Source organism: Sprattus sprattus, assembly GCF_963457725.1.
Source record: "Sprattus sprattus genome assembly, chromosome: 3".
Taxonomy (NCBI): Eukaryota; Metazoa; Chordata; class Actinopteri; order Clupeiformes; family Clupeidae; genus Sprattus; species Sprattus sprattus.
This window is the reverse complement of record NC_137922.1, coordinates 31,057,751-31,074,302: the sequence shown is the minus strand read 5'-3', so window position 1 is coordinate 31,074,302 and position 16,552 is coordinate 31,057,751. Positions and strand designations below refer to the sequence as shown.

The window sequence follows — 16,552 nt, the reverse complement described above, 5'->3', positions numbered from 1 at the left end:
ACTTTCAAAAACTATCTACACTTTCAAAAACTATCTACACTTTCAAAAACTATCTTCACTTTCAAAATCTATCTGCAGATATGGATTTCAGTTACGCATTACGGATACGGATACGGATACGGATATGGATACGGATACGGATTTCAAGAACGAATTACGGATTTCTGTTACGAATTACAAAATCTTTTTGGCACTGTCTTTACTTCCTTTCTAAAGAGCCAATCAGCGCTTTTGGCAGATTTTCTAAAGCGCCAATCAACACATTGTATCCTATACTGACTAGCCAATCAGCGCTAGCTTGCTGGCAACTGGGAAAGTTGAGTGAAACGGTGTGTGCAGCAGTCATGGATCAGAGACAGAGAAATGGCACAAGTAAGAAGTCCTATATTTGGAGTTGTTAATAAAGTCATTGTAAAACGCACAATCACAGTCAGTGGTTTTCACTCCACACTTCGTTCCACCTGTTTCAAAGATCCTTGTCGTTGTATGGAAGATATTAGGATCTGCTTTGGTAGCTAACGAAAGCTAATGTTAGCATTTTCGTGACCGATCTCCTATTCACATTTAATTAAGTTAACCATGAACAGTATTCATATGACCCATTATCACAATGAGAACATTTAGCAGACAGACTGCTATTGTCTTGTTCTCCAGACACATGCAAAGTGATGGTGGGGGTATACCGTTAAGTGCATATGCATCCTCAAAAACTGGATAATGACCAGCCTGGTTTCAAAACCACCTTGCAATGTAATTTTCGTTTCTTTTCATGGCACTTTGGGGTAGCCTATTTGTAACCATTTTCTGAAGTCCTTGAAAACGCTTTATTGTGTATTTTTTGTGGAATCGAGTTTTCTAGCGTCTCAGTGGAAGTGGAAGCAGCAAGCTGGAGTTCTCGCCACACTTTCATTAGATTCTATTTGTTAGATGTGGCTGAGACCAATTTCTTAGTTACAATGCGTTCTGCAGCCAAGCGATCTCTGAATCGCCAGAGCCTAAGATTAACTAAATAGTACAGGTGTTCATCAGCCCTTTGGGCCAGACATAAGGCATGCTTGTTTAACTTCCCCCACAGCGTTCGTACACTGAATTTTATTCAAACCATGCGGGGGAGACCCCAGATCTCTCCCTAGGCAGAGCGGTGGCAGATTTAGGTTATAACTATTGCATAATGAGCGGGCCAGCAGTTGCCAGCAAGCTAGCGCTGATTGGCTAGTCAGTACAGGATACAATGTGTTGATTGGCGCTTTAGAAAATCTGCCAAAAGCGCTGATTGGCTCTTTAGAAAGGCTGTAAAAGCAGTGCCAAAAAGATTTTGTAATTCGTAACAGAAATCCGTATCCGTAATGCACTTTCAAAATCTACAGATACGGATTTCAAATACGAAATGTATCTACACTTTCAAACACTATCTTCACCTTCAAAATCCATTTACAGATACAGATTTCAAATACGAAATGTATCTACACTTTCAAAAACTATCTACACTTTCAAAAACTATCTTCACTTTTTAAAATCTATCTGCAGATACGGATTTCAGTTACGCAGATGGTTTCACAGATACTAAATCTATATTACAGATACAAAATCTATATTACAGATTACAAAATATTTATGGCATTGATCTGATTCCATACATGGTTTCTTTTTATATTATACTTTTCAGCTGTAATACCCAGGGCCTGTTTCCTAAGGCCTTCATTTTTTTAAGTTCTATAGGGGTCCTTTATTTTGTCTCCCCCTCCATCCCCTTCATTATTGTGAGGCCAACACATACTTTACTTTACTGTTATCTTGAAATTTACTAAACACATGTATTCACTGTCATTGATTTAATATGACTTTAACTGATAACATAATGGAATATAGCCAGGACAGCCTTACAGAGTTGCAATGCTTTGTGTTGCGTTACTTCGTGCCGAGGTCTGTCAGATCACAAAATTCATAGTTTACCCATCTCTAATTTTACCACTACATCCCTGGTTGTATTTGTACGTAAAAGAAATTAGTTTGGCTTTTTTTTTTAAAGATTTTTTTAAAAGTTGAAATTGACAATGTATAATGTAAAAAAAACATAATTGTAACTAAAGAATATGTCTGAGGAGATTTGTGAGGCGTCTGAGGCAGCTATCTTATGTTAGCACGTTAGCAAGGTGACTTCCCACAAGGTAGTTACACAGCGGTCAGTTCATAGTGGCCCAATTGGTTGGTAACCTGTCAATCTCGCTAAAAAAGTCTGCATTATCAACACACCCCCAACACAACGTGTTCGTCTGAGTACCCCGTTAGTTCTAGTGCTAGTTTACGATAATAATTGTACTAGTTCTAGAGTTATATTATAGCTTTAACTTAACTTGCACTGCACTGTGTTTTAAATCTGTGTTTAATCGTGTCAGTGTTTCCACACCTCATTGTGCATTTTCAAAGCCATTATTAGCTAGCTAGTGCTACAAAGTGCTGCCTATTTAGTTATTTTACAAGTAGGGGTATTATTACTGATTCTGTCCTGATCCTGATACTGAACTGGAGCTGTCTTTCTAGTGTCGTCTTGAGTTTTAATTCCATACAGTATTTTTTTATGTTGTACATGCTCACATTTGAATTGTTTACTGCACATAATTTAGTTTATTTTGACACCATAGCTAGCCAGAATAGCTACAATTCTGCTTTGTCTGGCCATTCTGCTGAATGCCGTAGTATCACTGTTAATGATATATATAAAATATAAATACAATATATTTGTATTATATTTGTCATGAATAAGTTGGGAGTTATACACTTTGTGGAGGTCCTTTTCACTGCATGAAATGTGGGATTTACGACAGTCTCCGACCCTGTGTATTGCCGTAGAAGCCCACATTGGTGTGAAAGCCCCCCCACCCCTTCCCCTTGGCCAGGCCTAGGTTTTGTTATGTTAATTTAATTGACCTGGATTGAACACAACAACCCCCCGCCCCCCCCCCCCCCCCCCCCCCCCCCCCTGCCAGGGGAGGCACCCCGTCACTGCTTCACTGATTTAAAAAACCTGAAAGTCACAGGTTCGATCCCCACTAGTGGCAACCATGGCCCAAGTTGCTTAACGACTGTTAACGACTCTTAATGACTGTTGTCAGAGTAAGCCTGACTCTGTATAATTACATGCCAGAAACGAATCTCAAGAACATTAAGGTGAAATAATAATATATAAGTTAGGAACATTACACATAGCCTAAGTTAAAACTTTTAAACACATACCACCATAAACATGTGAGATAATTCGACAAGAGACATTGAAAGACAGCTAACTCACTGCTTTGTCAACAGTGATTCTTGAGATAAGGGACAAAACAGGTTTTGATTTTCCCAAAAAATATTTGGATAACTTCCAAAATATATGGTTACATTTATGTCAAATGAAGTTTTCTCTATCCAAACATGTTTTGGTTCAACCTCCCAGTTGTAGATTTTTTTATGTTAATTGAATGTTTGCTGGGTCAGCACTTGATTTTTGTCAACACCATCATACACATAAATATACTTATGGAAATTATTTTAAATGATCTTATCAGAAATATTTTCACTCATTAGTTTTCCCAGTTCCCTTTATAATGTACACAGGTCTTTAAATCATTAAAAACAAAAGTTTAGAGCCAAAGAAGTCAATGTTTAATGAGTAGAATTGAAATCATATCATTACATTTGTCTTTAACCTTCAGATTTAACAGAGACATTTTTAAGCATTAAAAATACACATCTACATTGGAAATGTGTTAGTCTTTGAACAAATATCCTTCAAGGAATGAAACAGATACCATTTTCCCCAAAAAACTATAAAAAATATATCTGAAGGAGTTGACACTCTATATCTAAACTAGATTTAATTCGACACATTAAACTGAAATAGCAATACAAATGCATAGGAAGTGATATTTTTGGCATAAACAGCATTAAAATGATTAAAATGGACACTAAAATGGCCTTAGTCAACACCATCAGAGAAAGTCAACACCATCAGACACAAATTTTGATGGTGTTTTGATGGTGTTGACGTCTGATGGTGTTGACAAAAAAAGTACATTTCTCCTTATATCACACAAGATTCTCACAGGAGCCATCTTGTTTATCATCTGTTGATCATGGTCCAGCCAATCTATATAAATAAACACTAAATTGCAGAACATTTTACTCTAATGTTGACTCTTTAGCAATTTTGGAGTTGATACGCTATGATTGTGACATGTGCATATTAGTAAATAGATATGAAAAACAAAGTATTATTAAAAACTTGCCAGAGCTCAAATTTTCTCATGTCACCAGGAAGAACAAGGAGGAAGGAAAGGGGTCCTTTGAGTTAAAGCTGCCCTAAATTATTCCTGATTTTTTTCCCAATTTAAAAAAGTCTGATGGTGTTGATGAAAACTCTGGACACATGTTCAACTGACCAGAAAGTACATTCAAAATGTTTCAAAATTATTTTTTTTAATGTTTGTGAAATAAATACTATGTTATTTACATATGATATAGATAAAGTTCAATTTTATATCACTTTTCAGACTTTTTAAAGCATTGTAGTGTGATGCGACCTGCTTTCAGACATTGTTTTTTGTGGGTACTGGTCACATATCATATCATTAATAATAAAAACAAAATGTTAGACAACATGTGCTACCCTTGTCCTGTTGATGAGTTTGGTGAGGCTTTTAAAATATATTACGTACATTTTAAGATAAAAAAACTGTGATTTATGTCCCGGACATGTTTTGTCCCAGGTCTCAAGAATCACTGATAAGAGAGATCAACTATATATATCTGGAAACCACTTACAGATTCCGATTAGCTAAATTTGCGTCTGGATGGAAAGGTGTTATCTTTCCCCATCCCACCCACGCTAAGCCATTTCTAGCATAATATGCGATCTACCGTGGAAAACAGAAGGCAGGCGATTTTTTTTTTAATCAGTTCTCACCACACAACGACGTCGCATCTTTGCTCCTTGAATGTCCAGTGGTGTAGTCCAGTATATACGCAGGTATACGGAATATACCCACTTATTTTTCAGTCAGCATTGGGTATACCCACTTCTCAAAACAGGGTGTTTATCCTGTGCTGTATGAATAAATAAAGAGTACCCACTTCTCCAGGGACAACTACACCACTATGAATGTCGATATGTAATGGTATGGTGTTATTGAAACTTACTACGTGTAAAAAAGACTAGAAATTTAACGTTTATTATTTCAGGTAGGCGCATACCTACGTGACAATAAATCTGTTTCTGTTTCTGACTCGAGTCTAAAGTTTCTAATGTTGCCTCGGGCGCCTTTACGTGAACATAATTAAAACGTCACATAAGTCCACTAAACAATTCCCGATTCGCACGCTCCAGTAACAGAAGAGAAATACCCCAGAGGAGGGAGGAATGATAAACCAGGTACTTGGTCGCACCGACGAGCTAGAACATTACCAGCAAAGGTGGCTAAGCGGTTAGCAACAGCACCATTAGGTACAAAGTACCACTAACCTGAAGAGCACAGGTTCAAATCTCGCGAAGCTCGCCTAAAATCTACCTGAAAAGTCACAGGTTAGATATTTACGAGTGGCAAACATGTCCCAAGTTGCGAAATGACTATCTCGATATCAGAGTCAGCCCGACTCTGTATAATCACATGCCAAAAGTGAATCTCAAGAACATTACAGAGAGGAAGCTCCGGAATATGAGTGGAACAGCCTCGAAAGTACATTGCAACCCCCGAACTCTGAAAATGAAAGGCAAAGCAAGAATCGTGAAATCCCCGAAATCAAAACCCTCAAGACAGAACTCTGAAAACGGTGAGCTAATCAAGAAATGTGATAACCCCGGAGCAAAACCCCAAAGACAGAATATTAATTAAATTATTATCGTGTACATTTTAATTTCGTTTTTATGGGGCAATAGCTGTAAATGGGAGGGGATACGTTTTGTCAGTTGAAAAGCTGACCTATAGACAGAATCTCATTCCGTCTCATCACAAGACGTTTTAATTCAATTCCTTCTCGTTTTCAACCAATGGCTGCAGGGTGTGTGTGGCTAGACTGCTGACCATAGACATGTATACGTAGACGCCGCCTCCACTGCTTCTCGGCGAAACGCGTCGCCGCCATATTGTTACAGGAGCTCTCTGACGTCAGAGGTCTGTCAAACGTGTCAAACAACCGCAAGTTGCCAGGAGCTGCGGTTTGTCTGGATACAAATCACGATAACCTTTTACATTTCGCAACCAATTTCATGGAGTATTCAAGGGTTTATGCTCTACGTGAAGTGTGTGAAAAAGATTTGCCTCTACATTACTTTGAATCTCGCTAGTTAAATCGCCAGTCATTCATGTGCATGGGTCTATGATAAACGCGCACCTGTCTTGCACAGCTCGTGCACTTTGAAAATACTGAGAAGATCTATAAACTATCGAAATAGTGCTTCTTTAGTTACTAGGTATTGACCATCATTAAGAGAAAGAGCATACATCAAATAGTGAGAAACTGGCAGTCAGTGTGTTTTTCATAGTTTAATAGTTCCTTTTCAAGTATGTGCATTAAGAAACCTTGAACAGTGCAATTGGCAATACACAGTTATTTCACAAATCAACATTACAAAAAAAGCTATATATTTCTATAGCAGTAAAAATATACACATCTCAATATATACATACACATCTCAATAGTTGAACTGTAATATAAATAACATAGCATATAATACAATATAATATAATGACTCAGTATAATGTGCAATGGAATAACATATGATATACAGCCGCGGAACAGAGAAGACGAACTAGAAGACCCTCCAGTCCGCTTTTTTCAATCCTTATGGTCTTTTACAAACCTCAGCCAGGCAAAGTACAACGTTGTCCCGGAAGAAAAACTTGCTTCCTTTAGCTCTGACAATGTTCCCCAACTCTGAGAAATGTTTTTTCCAGCAGGGCAATGCTCCATGCCACACAGCCAGGCCAGTAAAGGTGTGGATGGAGTATCACCAGATCAGGACCCTGTCATGGCCAGCCCAATTTCGAGACCTGAATCCCATCAAAAACCTCTGAAATGTGATCAAGAGGAAGATGGATGGTCACAAGCCATGAAAAGAAGCCGAGCTGCTTGAATTCTTGTTCCAGGAGTAGCATAAAGTCACCCAACGGCAATGTGAAAGACTGGTGGAGAGCATGCCAAGACACATGAAAGTTGTGATTTTAAATCAAGGTTTTTCCACCAAATATTGATTTCTGAACTCTTCCTAAGTGTAAGCATTAGTATTGTGTAGTTTAAAAATGAATATGAGCTTGTTTTCTTTGCATTATTCGAGATCTGAAGACACTGCATCTTTTTTGCTATTTTGATCAATTGTCATTTTTCTGCAAATAAATGATCTAAATGACAATATTTTTATTTGAAATTTGGTAGGAATGTTGCCAGTAGGTTATAGAATAAAACAAAAATGTACATTTTACTTTAACACATACCAATAAATAGTAAAACCAGAGAAACTGATAATTTTGAAGTGGTCTCTTAATTTTTTCCGCGGCTGTATATAATATGTGATACAATATAATATAATGTAATATATTTTAAGTATAGGTATATATTCATATTATATAATATATATATATATATATTTGTACATTTGTACAATTTGACATATACAATCATGCTCATAACATTTTCAGATCTATGCAGTGCAATTGACACAATATAGAATTTCACACAATATATGATATAATATAATAATTTAATCTAGGCTAGAACCCTTTAAAAAGTATTGTATTTTTTCGACTGTTGCCAGTCTGTGATTGCAGCGTGCTCAGTTTTGCAATGTGGTGCAGCCTGATTTTGTGGAATATGAATATATACCTATACTTAAAATATATTATATTATATTGTATCACATATTATATATATCATATATATGTTATTCCATTGCACATTATACTGAGTCATTCATTTCTTAATGCACAGTCATTCATTTCTTAATGCACATACTTGAAAAGGAACTATTAAACTATGAAAAACACACTGACTGCCAGTATTTCACTATTTGATGTATGCTCTTTCTCTTAATGATGGTCAATACGTAGTAACTAAAGAAGCACTATTTCGATAGTTTATAGAGCTTCTCAGTATTTTCAAAGTGCACGAGCTGTGCAAGACAGGTGCGCGTTTATCATAGACCCATGCACATGAATGACTGGCGATTTAACTAGCGAGATTCAAAGTAATGTAGAGGCAAATCTTTTTCACACACTTCACGTAGAGCATAAACCCTTGAATACTCCATGAAATTGGTTGCGAAATGTAAAAGGTTATCGTGATTTGTATCCAGATAAACCGCAGCTCCTGGCAACTTGCGGTTGTTTAACACGTTTGACAGACCTCTGGCGTCAGAGCGCTCCTGTAACAACATGGCGGCGACGCGTTTCGCCGAGGCTACGGGCTGAAGCAGTGGAGGCGGCGTCTACCTATACATGTCTATGCTGCTGACAGTCAATATGCTAATAAGAGCATTTCGCACCTTTGTCAGCGGGAGGTGAGAATGCTAAACACATCGGCCCCCCTCCCCTCGCAGGTTCCTTCCCGGGAATTTCCGTTCGTATGCGGCAGACGGATATTTCGGGGGAATGTACGCGATCAGCCAGGAATGGTGATCATTCGCGGCTGTATCACAGCGTTTACGGGCCCGATAATCTTGCTTTTCGTGCAGTGTTTGGTACAACTGATAAATAAAAGCTCAAACAGTGATTAATAGTAATGCTCTGTTTTTGGCTCTCCCACTAGGCAACAAGCGGAGGTGGTGGCTGGCCAATGAGTGTGTGGCTTACGCCCGAACTCCGACCCTTCATCGGAGGGACATACTTTCCTCCCAGGGACACTGGGCGGAGGCCTGGACTGAAAACTGTTCTCTCGCGAATTTTGGAGCAGGTTGTAATATCCTTAATGCACAGACAGATTACTTAGAGCTTTGTAATAATACAACATAACATGAACAAGCCAATAATATATAATATACTATAATGTCAAAATGTAAAGGATACCCATGTATGTAAACTTTTGAATATTGTAATTTGATTTGCCCTCACTAAAACCTCATAAACATCCAATTTGGCAGCTAGTAGACACGCTTCGGCTTATGCAGTTGTTTGCAGTTCAATGACATCACATATTTTTGTTGACTATGGTCAAAATATCTTCCAACAGTAATGACACATTGGAATGTTTCTATCTGTTTTTTTTTTATAAAAGGTAAAGCCATTCTACCATGACCCAATTGTCAAAAATGTGTTAATACAAGGTATAAAGGGGATGCATTTTTGTCATTTTGAGGTTGAATAGGCCCTGGATATGTAAATGTAGCTACAAAGCCGATATACTGTACATGTAACACTATCTTTAGGAGCAATAGCTTTCATTTTCCTCATACTCTCTTTCTGTGGTACATGGCACAGTGGCAGGGCAACAGAGAGGCACTAGAGTCCAGTGGGGTGAGAGCGATTGAGGCCCTCAGGAAGGGAACCTCCATTGCTGCTAATGAAGGTCAAACCCCACCTTCAGGCCCTGATGTGGCCAACAGATGTTTCCAGCAGTTGGCCCATTCATATGATGAAGACTATGGAGGATTTAGAGAAGCACCCAAGTTCCCTTCACCTGGTAAACAACTTACTAAAAACTGATCAATTATATCAACATGTGTTATTAGTTCAGTCCCAGCTAGTGACTATTTTGAATGAAAAACTGAGTAAACATGTCTGCGGGCACTGATGTTTAATCCATTCTCGTGCTTCACAGTGAATTTTACGTTCCTTCTGTCGTTCTGGGCGGTAAACCGCTCTACCTCTGATGGTGCCGAGGCCCTGCAGATGGCCCTCCACACTCTCCGTATGATGGCACTCGGGGGCATCCATGATCATGTGGCTCAGGTAATCACAAGATGGATCATTACAAAATGCCTGAACGGAAAGGTGGGACAGTTATAGACATAAATATAGACATTACTTACAATTAGGTTTTAGGATTCGAATTTTTAGAATTTTACTTTATTTTTTGGGGAAAAAATTTGGAAACAAAATCAAATTAGCCAGCAGATGGGGCAAGAGTAGTACATGCAAAATGTCAAAAGCACCCACCCAGAGGAGGAAAACAGAACCAAAACAGGCAGTGTATTGTAATGATGGAGGCAATGACAACATGCTAAAGCAGAATCGTGTTGACTTGAGAATCTTGACATGTTTTATGATCAGCAGATTATGCCCTGCTTTTCTGCCCTCCAACCTTTTCAAAAGTCATCTTTTACATCTTACACTGAAATCTCACTAGGATATGACCTGTGGTGAAGACAGTGAAAACCATGCACCATCATTTTTTCTTAATACTTTTTCATAATGGCTACAACACAATAGCTTTGAACCACACCACAGGGATTTGTTGAACATGCCGCTGTGTGTGTTACCTCATTATAGGTTTATGTACAAGTAGTCACTTTAAGCTGGAGCCTCTGTACATTTCCTCACTTTATTTTTCAAATATTTCACAACTAGGGTTCTATACTTTTCCAGCCAAAAATGAACATGAAACATAAGGGGAGACCTAGAATCTTTGTTTTATTGGGGTAGTTGTCTCAACACCAGTTCCAGTAGACAAGAATAAGTTAGAGTTAAATATACTGCATTCAGAACATATTCAGACCCCTTCACCTTTTTCCCATTTTGTTATGTTGCAGCTTTATTCTAAAATCATCCATGTACATTCAATTCCCTGTAACTGACAAAGTGAAAACAGGATTTTAGAACTGCAAATGTATTACAAAGGAAAAATATCTACATATTTGATGCTATTTTATACAAGATATAAGAAATTACCCTATTTGTAATATCAAGTATGCATAATATATGCTAAGCAGGTTATCACTTGCGTGAGTTTTACACAGACCACATTTTAACAGTGAAGAAGAGAGTGCATCTCCCTTATTCTGTCTCCTGCTCTCACACACACAACACACACACTCTCACATACATTCACATACATACACACACACAAATCTCACTAACCACCAGGCTATATTCTTTATTCTATCATGTTTCGTTCTGTGTTTAAACAAAGCGTTTCTGACAGTGGGTGAATAAAGAAGTTCAGTGCAGAAAATGTTTTTGTATGCTTACACTTGGCTTCATTTGCTCACATCTCCTAAAGTTCCATTTGGCCACCTAGCGCCACCTAGGGTTTAATGTTCAATGCAAAAATCTAGTGCTCTGCTAGCCACTATCTTCTGATGTAAGGGTTTAAATCTAGTGCTCTGCTAGCCACTATCTTCTGATGTAAGGGTTTAAATCTAGTGCTCTGCTAGCCACTATCTTCTGATGTAAGGGTTTAAATCTAGTGCTCTGCTAGCCACTATCTTCTGATGTAAGGGTTTAAATCTAGTGCTCTGCTAGCCACTATCTTCTGATGTAAGGGTTTAAATCTAGTGCTCTGCTAGCCACCATCTCCTGATGTAAGGGTTTAAATCTAGTGCTCTGCTAACCACTATCTTCTGATGTAAGGGTTTAAATCTAGTGCTCTGCTAGCCACTATCTTCTGATGTAAGGGGTTTAAATCTAGTGCTCTGCTAGCCACTATCTTCTGATGTAAGGGTTTAAATCTAGTGCTCTGCTAGCCACTAGTTTTCCTCTGTTCCTCTGACATGGTTTGGTCTATCTTCAAAATTCACATTGACCCCTTTCCCCCGTTTTATTGGGTTGAAACTCACGAATATAAGCGCCTCAATTAGGACCTCTTTTCTGATAATGGTTTAATAATAACCCTGAACATAAATGTTAGCACTATTGTATATTTTAGATGTGAAATGTGAACTCTATGAAAGCAAAAAATATTATGGTGTCTTTTTAAACATACAATCTATAAAAGTTCTAGATTTGCTTTTACTTTGACTCTGATATGCTTTCCTCCTATTTCACTTTTATGTTGTACTTTCAATAAGACTCTCCCTCCGTCTCCCATCCTTTTCTCTCTCTTCCTTTCATCATTTGTTTTCTTAGGGCTTTCACCGTTACTCCACAGATTCCTCCTGGCATGTGCCCCACTTTGAAAAGATGCTGTACGACCAGGCCCAGCTGGTGGTGGCCTACATCACAGCTTACCAGGTGTGTTTGTTTACGTGCATCTGTATTTGTCTTCATTCAGGATAGTCATATATCACAACCTAGACTAATGCACTTATTCAGCAGAAAGCCTGAAGGTTCATTTAATTGGGTAGGATGGGAATGCCCCAATTTTCTTATTTTCTAGGCATTCGTTCACCACTATATCAATCTGTATGCTTATATAAAAAAGTATTATATCCTTTGGTAAGAAATGGGGTTTTCTGAGGGCATAACATGCGGTTATTTGGCCTAACAAAACCTAATTTTTTAACGAGAGAGCTGTACATGTGTCTCACAGGTGTCCAGGGAACAGGTCTTTGCAGATGTGGCTCGTGATGTTCTGCTCTATGTCTCTAGGGACCTGAGTGACAAGGTGAGCCATCTTCCACCTCATTAGTGCCAGCGTCTGTTAGCCCCTGCTGACGCGGCACCATGCAACAGGCCACAGATTGCTGAAAACCCTCCTACACACCCCAAACCCTTCTTTTTGAGGTCATCTCATTTCTGTACAGTAGAAAGGGCACTATGGCAAAACCAGAGAGTGGTGATGAGTTGGCCGACCCTTACAAGAGGAGGTTACATGTACAATTAACTGCATTGATGATGATTATATTTGCCATGATTTATGGAGTAATTACACATTAACAAAACATGGCCCTGTAGGGCACACTTACCAGAGATGGTCATTTTTGTTCATTGGGAAAATGAGTTGCTTAATTTTCCTATGGCTACCTGGTAGTCCAGGGGGGAAGGATCATGATTAGGCGACTAGAGGCAGATGTTCTTCTGCTTGGTATGAGATAGTATGGGAGAATTTCTTAGTTTAGTTTAGTTCTGTAAATATTTCACATCAAAATTCCATTTACTGTAGTTAAGTGGTCAGTGACTATTTTTTTATTTTATTTGCATATGTACAGTTTCAAAGACAACTGGAATACCTTTGGTGGAATTTTGATATGCATGTTGACTTGAAATAATTAAAAAACCCATTTATGCACCATACATCTTGCACATCAGGAGCATTTGGGGGTTCAGTGTAGGACACTACAACACATAGTCCGTTTCTGACTCCTCTACCTTCTGAATCACTGTCGCCCCCTTGTTTACATACTACAGCACATGTCAGTTATGAACTATGAACATGTCTGTCAGTGACAGAGCTGCCAAGCCACTAGCCCGAACCTCAAAGGTGTTGTTGTTGGGTTATAGCAATGGTCAATTTGCTGAACTTTAGGTGTAGGCTCCCCTACATAACATCAGACAATTTGCATTGGGAAAATCGAATGAGTTAAGGGGTAGTCACGCTGGTTTAATGCATTCAGAAGATGGTAGAAACAAAGTAGACCTAGGAAGCCTAATAGGAAGCCACAATAATCATACTTTGAGACAGAGTGTAGCCTACTGATACACTACTGATGCACTGTGTGTATCCCAAGCAAGCTAAAAGACCAAATAACACATAATCAATAACACATGGCTTATCAATACAAAAAAGCTAAATCAGCCCAGTGACAGGCCAAGCAGCCCTATATAACAACTTTTGAGAAATTTGAAGCAAGGTACTACTAGTGACATTGAAAAAATGTTTTAATATCCATTTGGTAAGCTGCAGCATCAGTGGGTTCAGCTTTTGCAGCATTTAGAGTCCACCTCAGCACACAGTGACAGACTACACCAGCAGAGTAACTAGCAGGTCGTTTTCACTAACTGTAGGCTTTCTGTTACATTCTGCATCAGCTGCATGGCTTAGACATTTTTTTTTTTTTTACATATTTATACCATAGCCTGCCTGTTATGCTAAAAGGACAGGCACCAGGTAGCCTCAGTATGGAACATCCCTTTTCTCCAAAGTTAATATTGAACGATTAAGGATTAAGACTACGTTCTGTCTTTACATAATAACGAACTTGTACGTTTTCCCATTTGTCGAATGAGTGTCACATCTGATGTCAAATAAGGTAAAAGTATGATTTATTGCGGTCACATGCCGGCACTCATCCGCAGTTAGAATGAACCCCTGTGGATCCGTAACATAATTCATGCAAATGAGATGTACAGACTAGGAGGAGTTTGAAAAATTTAACATTTTAAATGTGGGAACATTTTGCCAAATGATAGGAAAATATGGGCCCATGGGTCTGGGGTATAATCAGGTACTCAGAGAAAAAAATAAATTGTAAAAAAAAACACACTGTGTGAAGTTATTTTTTCGTGTTGGCAAGTAGCCGTATGATAAGCGGTATAATGAATCGAACGCCGGTCATTGTCGGGAAAATAAGCCCCTTCAGGGTGAAGCAACACCCCTCCGCTTTGCGCCAGGGTGATGTTCGCCCTGTCGGGGCTTATTTTCCCATCAATGACCTGCGTTCGATACATTATCCCTTACATAATGTCAGCATCCAAAGAGTGTTTTGGGGACCACAGTGACAGATCTAATGTATCTCTCTGTGCTTATCTTTGCAGTCTGGGGGATTCTACAGTGCAGAGGATGCTGATTCTCTGCCCACGGCTGAGTGCAGTGAGAAGAAAGAGGGGGCTTTCTGTGTGTGGACGGCTGCAGAGATTAGACAGCTACTGTCCGAGATCGTAGAAGGGGCCACTGGTGGAGCCACCCAGGCAGACATCTTCATGCACCACTATGGTGTCAAAGAGCAAGGCAACGTGGAGCCTGAGCAGGTGTGTGTGTGTGTGTGTGTGTGTGTGTGTGTGTGTGTGTGTGTGTGTGTGTGTGTGTGTGTGTGTGTGTGTGTGTGTGTGTGTGTGTGTGTGTGTGTGTGTGTGTGTGTGTGTGTGTTAGTGTTTGCATCCTACCAACGTGGAAAGCTATTGAGCATCTTGAATACCTAAGTTCCATATAAGGATTTTGCATTTTGAACAGAAGCTTAACTGCTTTTTACTGTCTTGGAGAACAGGATCCACATGGAGAGTTGCTGGGCCAGAATGTGCTTATTGTCCGCTACTCTGTGGAGCTCACAGCCGCCCAGTTTGGCCTGGATGTGGAGAGGGTGACTGAGATCCTGGCCAGCAGCAGGACCAAGCTGGCTGAAGTGAGAAGAGCACGACCCCCACCCCACCTGGACACCAAGATGCTGGCCTCTTGGAACGGTAGGGGTTCAAGACTCCCTAAGGGCATGGAAAAATACCAGTGGGCTCATTTTAAATGACTGGCCATTCACAGCTCGTGTGCCTTTTTAGAATTCCCCCAGGGTTATGCCATGTCAGGATAAGAAATGTGAAAAATTCAGTTAATGAAGAAGAATTCAGTCACACATAATAGTTTGACGTTTAGATATACTTTGCCTCCAAGGTTTACTGATAACGTGTTAAAACAAATCGTCAGTGAAATGCTCTGACAGCTAAGTAGCCTGTGACATAAGCTGTTCTGGCATTAAAAATGATAAGAGCTCAGAGTGACAATTGTCAGTAATGGTAACATGAACAGGAGATTTTCGGGAACTTAAGTGATGACTAAAAACAGGACAGGGCTTATGCTTATTCCAATGTATATAATAGTCTCATGACACAGGTTTCAAGCAAAGTGATACCATTTTTCTTGCCATCTTTGGCAGTTCTTGATAAAGAAGTAGACCTTTACAAAATAATTAAATATATTTGATACAGAAAATATGCATACCTAACAAAATCATATTTTCTGTTAACAGTTAATTAGTTAAGTTATGTACATGAACTAGCGATTGTGATGAAGTAAAGTTGTTTCTCTTATTATGACCACCACTTCAGCGCCAATAGGAGCTAATTATGACTCAGTTCTGGAATAGCGCCACCTAGTGAATAATGTAATGCAAAAATCTAGTGCTTCACTAGGGAGTCTTCTGAAGTAAGGGTTTAAAGTTCACTGAATATGACACCTTGCATCACTACCACATTCTTTGGATGCATGCCAAATTAAGTGAACTTCCATTGGGGCACCGAATCTAATACATTTCAAAAGCCTCAAAAAACATGAAATTGTTATGTTGAATGTTGAAAATGTTACGGTTAGTTGGTCTCTAGGAGGCACTTTACCCAGCTCATTTGTAGAGTGGCACCACCTCGTAAATAATGTTCAAAGCAAAACCTAGCACTTCACTAGCTAATATCATGTGATTTTAAGATTCCAACTTCACGAAATTTCACACCCTGCATCGTAACCACATTCTTTGGATCACAAAAGGATTGCCAAAGTTGAATTCAGTAGCCAATACATGTCTGTGATGTAAAGGTACAAACTTAATGCAAATGTATAGTCTCATTCTTAACGTCATATTTCAAATGTACCCAATTTCAAACAAATGCTTCTTTCTGTGCGCTGTGCATGCCTGGGGGTTGGAAGGCCCAAGAAGCCTTAGGGCCTGATTTACTAACAGGATTGCGCCCATTTCAGGCGTAAAATAGCGGTCGTAAACATAAAACGG

The 16,552-nt window shown here is 39.1% G+C and overlaps 1 protein-coding gene across 3 annotated transcripts in view; it reads left to right on the top strand.

The window, feature by feature from the left end:
* The window catches only part of spata20 (spermatogenesis associated 20), a 62,574-nt gene that overhangs the window by 12,660 nt on the left and 33,362 nt on the right, over positions 1–16,552 (top strand). For all 3 annotated transcript variants that reach the window (XM_080834060.1, XM_080834059.1, XM_080834061.1), the window contains 7 exons: positions 8,779–8,922; positions 9,447–9,648; positions 9,787–9,917; positions 12,033–12,137; positions 12,436–12,510; positions 14,601–14,813; positions 15,050–15,242. In XM_080834060.1, the coding sequence (XP_080690186.1) occupies positions 8,779–8,922; positions 9,447–9,648; positions 9,787–9,917; positions 12,033–12,137; positions 12,436–12,510; positions 14,601–14,813; positions 15,050–15,242 (1,063 nt within the window). The remainder of the gene's footprint in view (positions 1–8,778; positions 8,923–9,446; positions 9,649–9,786; positions 9,918–12,032; positions 12,138–12,435; positions 12,511–14,600; positions 14,814–15,049; positions 15,243–16,552) is intronic.